This window comes from Rattus norvegicus, chromosome 4, assembly GCF_021556685.1.
Source record: "Rattus norvegicus strain SHRSP/BbbUtx chromosome 4, alternate assembly SHRSP_T2T, whole genome shotgun sequence".
NCBI classification, from domain to species: domain Eukaryota; kingdom Metazoa; phylum Chordata; class Mammalia; order Rodentia; family Muridae; genus Rattus; species Rattus norvegicus.
Genome location: NC_141537.1, coordinates 83782634 through 83793622, shown reverse-complemented (window position 1 = coordinate 83793622; position 10989 = coordinate 83782634). Strand labels below are relative to the sequence as shown.

Here is a 10989-nt window from a genome sequence, read left to right as displayed (position 1 = left end):
GGGAAGTACGGGTGCAGTCATCCCAGTAAGAATCTGTTACACGGTGTTCTCAACTGCTGGAAAAGAGAGGCATGCAGAGACACTCTGGGAGGGAGGAGTCCCCACCCTACACAGCAGTGACCTTTGTGTGTGGGGAAGGGTAGGGGTTGAGCCTTGGTTTACCAGGAAGTACCGAGACTCTGTGAAGGATGGATACCATTATCTCTAAGCCCAAATCTCATCAGACAAAAGTTACACATGCTCTTTGCATTTGAGTGCTTTATTATATTGGAATTGCGGTGATGTTATTAACATTTGTACAAATGCACAAAATCTTGTCTCTTCTTGCTAGAAAGAGAAGTAAAAATCTGACCTAGTCGAACAGTCTTAATGAACTCATTGTCCACTGGTAACAATAAATGTGTTCACAATGCAGCGAAAAGCTAAACAGAAAATTAAACACATTAAAATGCTGCAGCAAATATTTACACATACGACATATGTACCCCCCCAGGTTTTTTTCTCCCTCCAATTGGAAGGTGGTTGCTTTACAGACAGACACACAAACACAAAGGATTTGCTGTTTACAATGACAAACAACCCCAAGTCCAGAACGTAAAGTGACGGCACCTTTATTTCATTTTTTTGAGGGGGGGTGTCTTTTTCAGTCAACACTTACTTTACACAGTGCTAAACTTTTTTCTATTATATTTTTGGACAATGTTTCTACTCCAATTGTTCCACAACATTGTGTTTGAATAGAGCCATTACTGGGAGGCCTTTTCAGAAGATCCCAAGTGTCATGTACTCTCTATGGAGGACATTTCAAGCTTATTTATTTAGTTATTTTTCACTCAGAGACAATCCTCAAAGGCAGTTTCTCACTGTGAGGCAGATGAGATTAGCAGAGATCTTGGAAGGGAAGGGGGCAGGTCTTTTTGCCTGAAGCTGCTTGGGAGGGGTCCTTTCTTTTAACTCCCTGCCCTGGGGCACCACTACTTTCTCTTGCAATTTCTGTACTCTAAAGGCAATGTGGGCACTATGAAGGAGCAAACGAGACTCTAATGCACTGACCGTGTGGAAGATTTTAATGATGTACTTAAAGCTAATTTATTCAGGCCCCACATTCTCCAACGTGAGGTGAAATGATTTTATGTTTTAAAAGATTCCTCTAAAGTTCTAGGATATAAACCCCAAGGTAGAACCTTAAATGGCTTAGGAAGAACTTCCTAGGTCCTGTGTTCTGATGAACTAGATCCTTTAACTTGGTTTAAATATAGCAGTTGATTATTGATTCCTTTCTGATAAGCTTGGAAAGGCATCAGAGGGCCACTTAATGGTATTAATGTTTGAACAAATGCTGGCCATTTGGCTTTACCTTATCTTCAGTTTGCAGTTAAATAGGCTTCTCTCTCTCTCTCTTTTTTTTTTTTCAAAAAAATAGATGATTTATAAGGAAAAAAATATATAAACACTCTTTAAGCAATTTGGCTACAAGGAGTCCATCACTGAAAAATTCCACAAGGAATAGCAAGAGACTTTGAGCACACTGACATATTTTTATTGTCACAACACGACGAACTAGGCTGATTTCAAAAGTTCTATGTGTGTTTTGGTATCGGATGTTTACTTTAAGTTTATTGCTCTTGTGTTCTTTGAGCCTTTCTTCGACTGTAATTAGAAAACAGAGGTGCTGTCTTTGATCACGCTGCAAGGCAATATTGTATTTTTGAGACCTAGGAATGGGAGGCCAGGGCCACTGTTACTTCAGCAACCTTACGAAGACTATGGCTAGGACAACAGTGAAGTGTGCATCGTGGCACACAAGAAGCTAAGTCTCCTGGCTTATTCAGGACACTTTGGTTTGGAGGATGAGATAGAAAACTCGTAAGCGTAGCTTAGTTGCCACCTCATGTCCATTGCATAATATAACCGTTTTCAAAACAAGGCAAGGAAGAAAGAAACCAAGGGGACAAACCATTTTGTGTACCGGCTCTTCTTGGCGTTCTTTAGCAAGCTTCACAAGGCTGTGAGGAGCGCTACTCAGCCACACTAGCAACGAGTGTGCACACACAAACCAGGTATGAGTTTTCTAGAAGGCATTCGAAATGGTGCAGCGGAAGAGTCTTCACAGAGCAATTGTAGAGGGTGGAGACAAGGCGAGGTGAAGGTCAAGGAAGAGGTTAGACAGAAGCAGAGAAATGGGAAAGGATCAAAGAGCTAAAGTGCAACTTTAAAATATAAATTATTTTAAAAAGCAGAAAAGAGGTCCTAAATCACTGCTGTCGCATAGGCACAGGTTTATCCTGGGAAGGTGTTTCCCTTTCCCTTCTGATACAAGGGGGGTGGTGTAGGGGTGGAGCTTAAAGCTGCTGCACACGGGCACACAGTTAGTTCCTTGTTCGCGAGGGGCCAGGCAGCTCAGGGGAGCTGAGTGGTGCGGTGCAGGGCATTCTGGGAGAGGGGCTTGCAGTGAGGAGAAGCTGGGAGGAAAGCATTTTATGCTTAAAAGGAAAACCAAAGCTGCTCCGGTTCCGTCACTGATGCCCTTTAGTTCAATTTGCTTCCTAAATGACAGAGCTTAAGTTAAAAAAAAAAAAATACATGGTTAAAAAAAAACTTGCTCAGAATGTAGATTAACTAACAACCCACAGAGTAGTAAACAAGCCTCTAAAGATGCACAAAGATGTAAGCGTGGGCTTCCAGCCATGACAGAAAGAGCCATCCACAACCCTGACTAATGGCGCTCTGACTGGGGCTGGTTATTACGGACTAACATTTACAAGACACACAGAGCCTACAGAAGAATACTGTTCAAATGGAATGTTTAAAATAACATTTATTAATAAATATCTTATACATTCTAAATTAATAGATTCCTGTTCAAATTTTGCTTTGGTCCTTGAATCCCACTGTACATACACACATATATATTTCCTTAGAAGGTTTTACTCAAAAGGAAGGACATTCTATTCTAACTGAAAGGCTAGTTTTATAGCAGTTACTGGTGCTTAAAAATAGGCCCAGCTAAGGGCTGTTTTTTTTTAAATTTTTTTTATTGAAGCTGGTTTATGATTTAAATGGCAGATTCTAAGCCACTATAATTTGCTTTACTAGCAGGCAACAGTCACCTGAACATTCCCCACTGACACCTCTCTTGGAATACCCACTGCATTTTATTAGTGGATTAGATAAGTTCCGTGAAGCACTGGCTGAGTAAGTCACCCCAACTCTAATGCTACGCACTGCAACAGTACACACACTATCAGTCACCCACAGGTTATTTTAATGTGGCAACTTGCACACACTGACCTGTGGGTAAATGGGTGACTAGGGTCACCAGCACCTACAGATCATAGCTAACTTGATGGATAGCTTTGAGATTAGCATACTCATCCAGGGCTGGGACTTTCCTCTATCTACCCCAGCATCACAGATTGAGAAAGGTGTCTCTAAGAAGCATGAGGGTGCCATGCCTTTCTCTCGGTGAGTGAGGATGTGTACTAAGTTTCCAGCTCTCGTCATGTTAGGCAGGGAGGTACTGGAGAAGTGCCCAGGAGGCTGGCAGGGACTTCAGAAGCAGATCCTGCGATAATGGAGCCACACAGGAGTAAGAGAGGCAGTGTTACTAGAACTCTCCTTCTCTCCTTGGATGGGGGAATTCTGAAGGCTGTTTACCACCGACTCCTGAAAGTCTATAGGGCTGACCTTGGTAACCAGATGAGAGAAGACAATTAAAAGGGATTAGAGATGCTGTCCTAAAGCGGCCGGTGTTCGGCAGACAGTGCAAGGGTCATTTCAGTCAGGCTCTGAGATCTGGCGAGGGATGGACCTTTCTGTGGAATCTTCACTAGGAATAAAGTAGGAATTAGATTTCACCAGAAGTTTTTCTCGACTGACAGCAAGCTGGCACACTCGCTGACTCTATCCATACTACAAACAAACACACCTAAAGGGCCTGCCCGTAACAAGAAGGCAGTTTATTCTAATTATATGTTGAGAAAGGTTTGCTGTGTGTGGTGGCTTGCCTACTTAGCATAAAAAACAGACATAATTGAGCTATAAATAATGCACATCAGTCAAGCTGTCGAGCCGCTGAATTAAGAAAACCCAGGCAAGTTCTTAACTGCAAAGGCTGCTCTTCGAACAGCAAAGTATTTCAGACGGGAGAAACGCAAACTAAAAACCATCATTTTAGTGGTGGTCACTCCCTGGACATTGTGGTATTACTAGTGGAGTAAAACAAACTCATTTCTTCAAGTGCTATCCATGCAGGCAAGGGGGGAAGGTCCTGTTTACTCAAAGCAAGTGTCAGATAAAAGCTACAAGCTCTCCCCTCCCGCTTGCCCCCCTCTCTTCTGAAGGGAGCAGAGCACCTACCTCATCTAAGGAAGGAATTTTGCAGAAAATTACTTTTGATTTCAAACCAGAGCTATGAATGTTAACTTCTTTCAAATCTAAGGCTTACACATTTCTTAGCAAGCCAGTTAGGTTAAACCATTTTTTTTTTTTTACTGCTGGAATTAAGAAAAAAAAATAAAACAATACTAATTCAGTGTTTAAAATACCTGAAAATAATACTTTCTCCTAAAGTACAATAGAAATTTTTATGTTTGCTCCATCTTCTTTCTTCCCTTTTCATTTTTCTTTTCCCTCTTTTTATTATTTTTTTCATTTGTTTTTGATTCTTAGGCCGCATATCCTTACGCTTCACTGAACAGCCAAACTTGTCTCTCAAAAGCACAGCATACATGAAAAATGGTTGATAAGTATTGATTTTTTTAAAGTAAGTTATTAGATAAAACTGAAAGTAGTTATAAAAAACATGCTTCAGAGCCCTCATATTTTCTTTTTATTTTCCTCCAAAATAGATTTTTTAAACTATAGTGAGCGAAAAAGTACATCCTTCCTTTACTGAACTCTTATAAAAGTGATGGCTTTTGTAAAATACTGTTCTTTTAAAACCTATACTGTTCATAAACACACACACACACACACACACACACACAGGCATACACACCCATGTGCACACACACACACACACACATACACACACCCATGTGCACACACACACATGTTAGGAGGTGAATTATTTGGGCGGAGATGAAACACCAGCATATGCCCAGACTGCTAGTGAGAAACATTAGCCCCTATTATTTGTGAAACGCGATATTAAAACACCAGCAGAGTAGAATGGCTTTTTTCAAGGAGGCACAACTGTGGTTTGGGTTTGATCTGCTTTTCGTACTGGGCAAGTCCATGGACATTGCTGAAAATATAAATCAGAATGATTCCAATGCGCACGCCAGCCTGGCTACCTCCATGGGACTCGGTCAGCAGCCAGAGTCTGACTGGTCAGGCAGGCTGCGAGTACCCTGAGAAACGCTGGCCTTGCTTTCTCTGTTTCTCCAGGAGTGAGCTTGCTTTTGCCCACCAGAACAGCAGAGCCAGTTCCATAGGCTTAAGAAAAATAATAATAATAAATCTTAGGTTATTAGCAGCTGATGATTGAACGATGTAATCTGTGTAGTGAACAGAGCCCTTCTGAACTATTATATAGTGCATGGGGTTTTCAACATTATAGACAGGCTATAGAAATGAGTTGTAATTCGAGGGTGTGATGTTAGAACCCACATCCTTATTTGAATTTTCACAGTTGGGGCTTACAGAGTCCCTTTCCCTAGTGTCTCCACAGCTGGCATTCAACAGTGCTTCACCTATAACCAAACCACCTTTTATTTGCTCTGGTTATTAAAAACATTAAATCAGGCACATTAAACATCTCCTGGTTGCTATTTTGTGAAAGGCAAGAACTGAATGAACTCCAGCTGTGGGTTAAACTGTGGCTAAGCCCACAGTTTCAAGATTTGCTTTTTTTTTTCTGCTTTAAACATTATTTTCCTCTTCACATGCAAAGCTAAAGGGAAGAAAAGGAAACAGAAGAAAAGTCAAAACAAAGAGTGAACAAGGGATCTGGGGAAAGGGAAATGGAGACAGATATTGGACATCTGAGCGAGTGGACAAGAACGGGAGGAGAGGGCCTGAGATGCTTGGTGGCTTCCTTAGGATATCGATGGACCATAATTTCTTTTTTCTTCTAGCAGGAGAAAAAAAATATTTAGGAAGGCTCATGTGTTTATCTGTGACTCTGGTGACATCACAGCACAAACTCAACATGAGTTACAACATCATGAGCTTTCCCAGCAAGTTACTGTGTGGATCCATCTCACTTGACATCTAGGCATACCTCATTTTGGCTAAAAGCTGTAGTTTAATAAGATTCATTGTTCCAGGCAAAGGGTTGGGCTGGTAAGAATGAAACCATGGCTATATACAGGAAAGGTTCTGTTTATAAACAAGAAACTGGTACCAGAAAATTGCAGAGAAGCACCACAGTGCCTCCTGAGCTGATAGATATTCATTGCATATCTCCCTTTTTCTTATATAACTAAGTATAAAAGACAACATTTCCATAATAACTATAAAAATGAAAGCCAGTCTTTGAAGGGCCGAAGCGTCTTCCAGGTCTGAGTTAATTCTAAAAATGCCCTTTTGAGAAAGGATGTACGGCATGCTACAGCTCTTCTCAAAGGCCAGGTTTGACCGATGCCTTTTAGAGAATAGGGTTCAGGTCTGTTCTGTGACTCGTGAGCTGACTGAGGGTGGAGCTCCCCACCACCTCGCTGACCGATGAGGATGTCGTGATGGTGTTATGCTGGATGACTTGCTGCTGAGAGCACGCTGGCACGGGGCTCGCAGGAGGGCTGCTCTCTGGACCTAGGAGAGGAAACAGATACACACACACACACAAATATAGCTCTTTCTTGGGGGAGCGCCTCAGGAATAAATACAAACGCTATTAGATATTAAACTTCGTGTAGAAGAGTGTCCTACATTTTCTTCTGGAAGGCACGGACAAAGCTTCATTTTAAACTGAAGTCACCAAGCTAGGCCTCCTAGGCTCATAACTACAGGAAAAGCCAGACTTTTCATCAGTAGGTCGACCCCGTAAAATGTGCTTGAGCCTTGGTGTGTGAATTTCCCCCTGTCTTGCATTTTCAGATAGCCATTTGTATATTAAATGTGGAAAAGTACTCACATGTGGTGGGAGAATCTGTGTTGCTCAATCTAAAAAATTATTTAGAAACAAATTGACCTTCAGCCACGATTCACTGTTCCTCCTGCCTTCCCTTATTCATCTAGCATTTAGTCTATTGCCATTGCAAGTGCAGGATGTAGAGCCAAGGAGATGGGGCCCCACATTGTTTGCTGATATAGGGGGTGGGGGGAAGGAGCTTTCTAGCCTGGTAGGCAACATGCAGCATCTTCTGAGATACTAGAGGGAAGTGATTCAGTCAGAGCTGCCTCCCAGGTCACAGATTTCTCAGGAGGATGAACAGGCCACTAGAAACTGGACCCCCACAGACTGGTTTCTTCCTAGCTACAAAGCTGGAATTTGGTCATGTGCTGCCAGGGAAAGTAAGGCCAGAAGTTATGGGGAGTGCTGGGCATGGTTTTGGAACGAAGTCAGGAAAGATGGCTGCCCTTGACAGAAGCATCTGTTATCTGTCTGGGTGTGCAACGTATACTGTATTTTTCCCTTATAATAAAATTCAGTGCAAAATAAGAGACAAAGTTTTCTTCTAAAGAATGAAAAAGTGACTTACTTAAGTATCCTTGTGATTCTTTCTGCATGGCTGTTATTGGACAGTCTTTATGTGTTAACAACAACTGCTTCAGCTGGGCCACCTCATTTTTCAACATGGACACTTCATTCTGGGAAGACATATTACAATTTTGTTGTGAAGACCAAAGAATTAGTAAACACAAAGTCCCATTCACTTTCAACAAGGAAATTATCAAGCTTTACGGGTTGTGTTCAAAGGACACTAGGAAAATTACTTAGAGGGCTTGATCTGAATTTTGTAGTTTCCCTTCAATCTGACCCTCTTCTTTGGTACGGGTCTTTTGAAGAGATCAAAGTTTAACTCAAGAACTGAACCCCTACTAAAAAACAGACCATACCCTTTGAGTAAAGGGCTCAGGAACCAGGTCATATAGCTGAGATCCCCATGTTTCGCAACTGTGTGACCTGAGTTAGATGTGGCCATGTATTATCTAACACGATTTAGTTAACCTCCACCAACCTCATTTATAACCTTTAGAAGATGGAGTCAGAGATTACAACTCACAACAAACTTGGCGACACCCATGGTACGAACTTATCCACGTCACCTAGAGAAGAAAGTTCCTAGAAGTTTAGAAGTTACCTGAAAACAGGAAACTGTCTTTAATGCATTTGGAACACTGGATAACCTACACACTGAATAGCATGGCTAATAAAGTGACAAAAATCTCATCTGCAAAAGCTTTCCCCATTATCCTTTAAACCACAAAATAATGATAATAGCAAGAAGTTCACATAAGTATGAATAAATCACTTAATGGTACAGGAAAATTGCTCTTAAATCTGAGAGCATTCATGAAGGCAAATAGTACCTTCCATTTCCCAGTGAGTATGATTGATAAGTAGCCAGCCATGGTCCAAAATGACTTTGTACAATTCGGGACAACTTTATTTTACAGGGAAATTCACATCAGCCTTCAAACAACTCCTCTTTGAACTTCAACTGAATTATGTTGCTCAAGTAACATTCTTTGTTTCTCCACACCAAGTTCTCCTATTTTTCAAATAGTCTATATAAGAGAAATTCACCTCTACACCATTATATATCTTTAAATATCTGCTTAAAAATAAAGTAAAACCACGCAAGCCGAAACAGAGAATTGTGGCATGTGCATGTTTGTGCATGCACACCACAAGGTGAAATGTCCCACTACTGCTTGCGTACTTTAGCACTGACACTTTTCTGAACACACCGTCCCAGATACCCTAGCAGAAGTGGCAGCTGCCGATGATGGAGACAATGAAACTTAGAAACCATCACAGAGAACCCACACTTCCTCTATGGTGGCCCAGAAAACAACTAGCAAGGTGTAAAAGCCAAGCTTGGGGTTGGTGAGATGGCTCAATGGGTAAAAATGCTGCCACCAAGGCTGATGGAGTTCAGGCCCTAGAATCCACATGGTGGAAGGAGAGAATCAACTTCTACAAGTTATCCTCTAATGTCAACGTGTGTGACTTGGCACATGCAGACCTGACCATAAATAACCAACCAACCAACCAACTAACCAACCAACCAACCAACCAACCAACCAACTAACCAACTAAACCAACCAACCAACCAACTAAACCAACTAACCAACCAACTAACCAACTAACCAACCAACTAACCAACCAACCAACCAACCAACTAACCAACCAAATAATGTAATTTTAAAATTAACAAACAAAACCAAACTGGATTATCTTGCTTTCTTAACACTTCTTGAATTAAAAATCAATCTTTTTTTTAGGTCTGGTGGCTGTTTTGGGGAGGGTGACTTTAGGTTCCATTTCTTCTCCTACTGTGTCCTGGGCAGTGGTTGTGGATCAGCAGCCTTTGAGCTCTTACCAGGGGTATGTTCATTGGTTATGGTTGAAACACTAGTAATGCTATTCACGAGGTCTCCAACATCACTGTGGCTGCACCCCACACTCTTTCACAATACACTTTTTTTGCTTCCACAAAGCAATTTTACTATAAAACAGCACAAACATTCATGTCTATCAATAAAGCACTATCAAACTCTACCAGAGCATCATTTTGTCTACAAATAACAAAATACTTTGTTGATAAACCAATACGCTGCAGGTAGAGACACTAAGGCCTTGAGTGGTGCAAGCTTCTGCAAGGATGTAAGAATCAGGACTGGAGGGATGGCTCAGGGGTTAGGAGCACTCGCTGTTCTCGAGAAGGACTTGATTTGGATTCCCAGCACCCAACAGCTCACAACCTTCTGTAGTTCTAGTTCCAGACAATTTAACACTGTCCTCTGTGGTCTTCATAGGAACTAGTCAAGTACAGGTGCATATACACACATGTAGGGAAGATAAAGCATATCTGAAAATAAGCAGTGCTTTAAAAATAGACCCTCGTTTAAGGATACACTTGGATATGCACATATTTCTGACGCTAGTAATTAATTGTGTTATTGGGTCATGTCATGGTTGAGAAGGGGATACTAGTTAACAACATTAACAGAGAGGAACAAGCAGGCCCTGAGTTCAACACACATTACTCTGCTGCAGTGGGGAAGCAGCAGCCTAATGGCCTTGTGATTCATGCACAGGAAGTTCACAGGGAAAAGGAAAAGCAGCTTGCTCCTGGGGTTGGGAATAATCAGGAGGGTGGAAGGTGTGATCCAGTGGTACAGTGCGTGCCAGGCACGGGCAAGGGCCTGGCTACCTCCCTTGAACTGCAAACCAAACTAAACAACACTACCACTAATGACAGGGGTCAGGGCTGACTTTTCAGATCATCCTACTGAAGTCCAAAACAAGATGGCCGAGCTAGGTCAGTTCTTCCCAGGAAGACAGCTTCTCATTCTATAGAGGTTTTGAGCTGCCAGTCACCTAACTATCCAATGAAGGAGCCAATCCTCCTCTTCATTTGTCAGTGAACTGCTCTGGCCATTCTCACAGATGCTTATATTCTAGGCCTTGTGTCTCAGGAGGGAGCCATCTCTTGAATGACCAGATCTTATCAGTGCAAATGATAAGCACGAACCCTTTTCAGAGAGAACCAAACCTATCCGTCCATATTTGCACTGCACTCATTTTGAGGAAGAGTTTGTGAAACCTTCACTGGATGGCACAGGGCCCTTGACAGAGGTCAAGAACTGATGTCCGGGAGAAAGGAGATAAGATGTGAGCTCTGCACAGACATGGCATCTTGGGACTCCGGGATTCAAAGACGACAGAGGCGGGAAATACACAAACACTAGACTAGGCTTCTAGTCGAAATCTTTTTAAGGTAAGAGGACTAGAATCACCTTGAATTCATTTCATAAGAGAATGCACGGGAGGAGTCCAATCTGGCCTGGGAGTTCAGCAGGGAAATGAAAGCC

At 41.9% G+C, this 10989-nt stretch overlaps 1 protein-coding gene across 5 annotated transcripts in view; it reads right to left on the bottom strand.

The window, feature by feature from the left end:
- Positions 1-243: 243 nt before the first annotated feature.
- Creb5 (cAMP responsive element binding protein 5) overlaps positions 244-10989 on the bottom strand; it is a 401568-nt gene continuing 390822 nt past the window's right edge. For 3 of the 5 annotated variants that reach the window (XM_087658727.1, XM_087658729.1, XM_087658728.1), the window contains 2 exons: positions 7647-7755; positions 4632-6756 (listed from right to left, as the gene is read on the bottom strand). In XM_087658727.1, the coding sequence (XP_087514853.1) occupies positions 6593-6756; positions 7647-7755 (273 nt within the window). In that variant the 3' untranslated portion in view covers positions 4632-6592. 5 annotated transcript variants of the gene reach the window in all.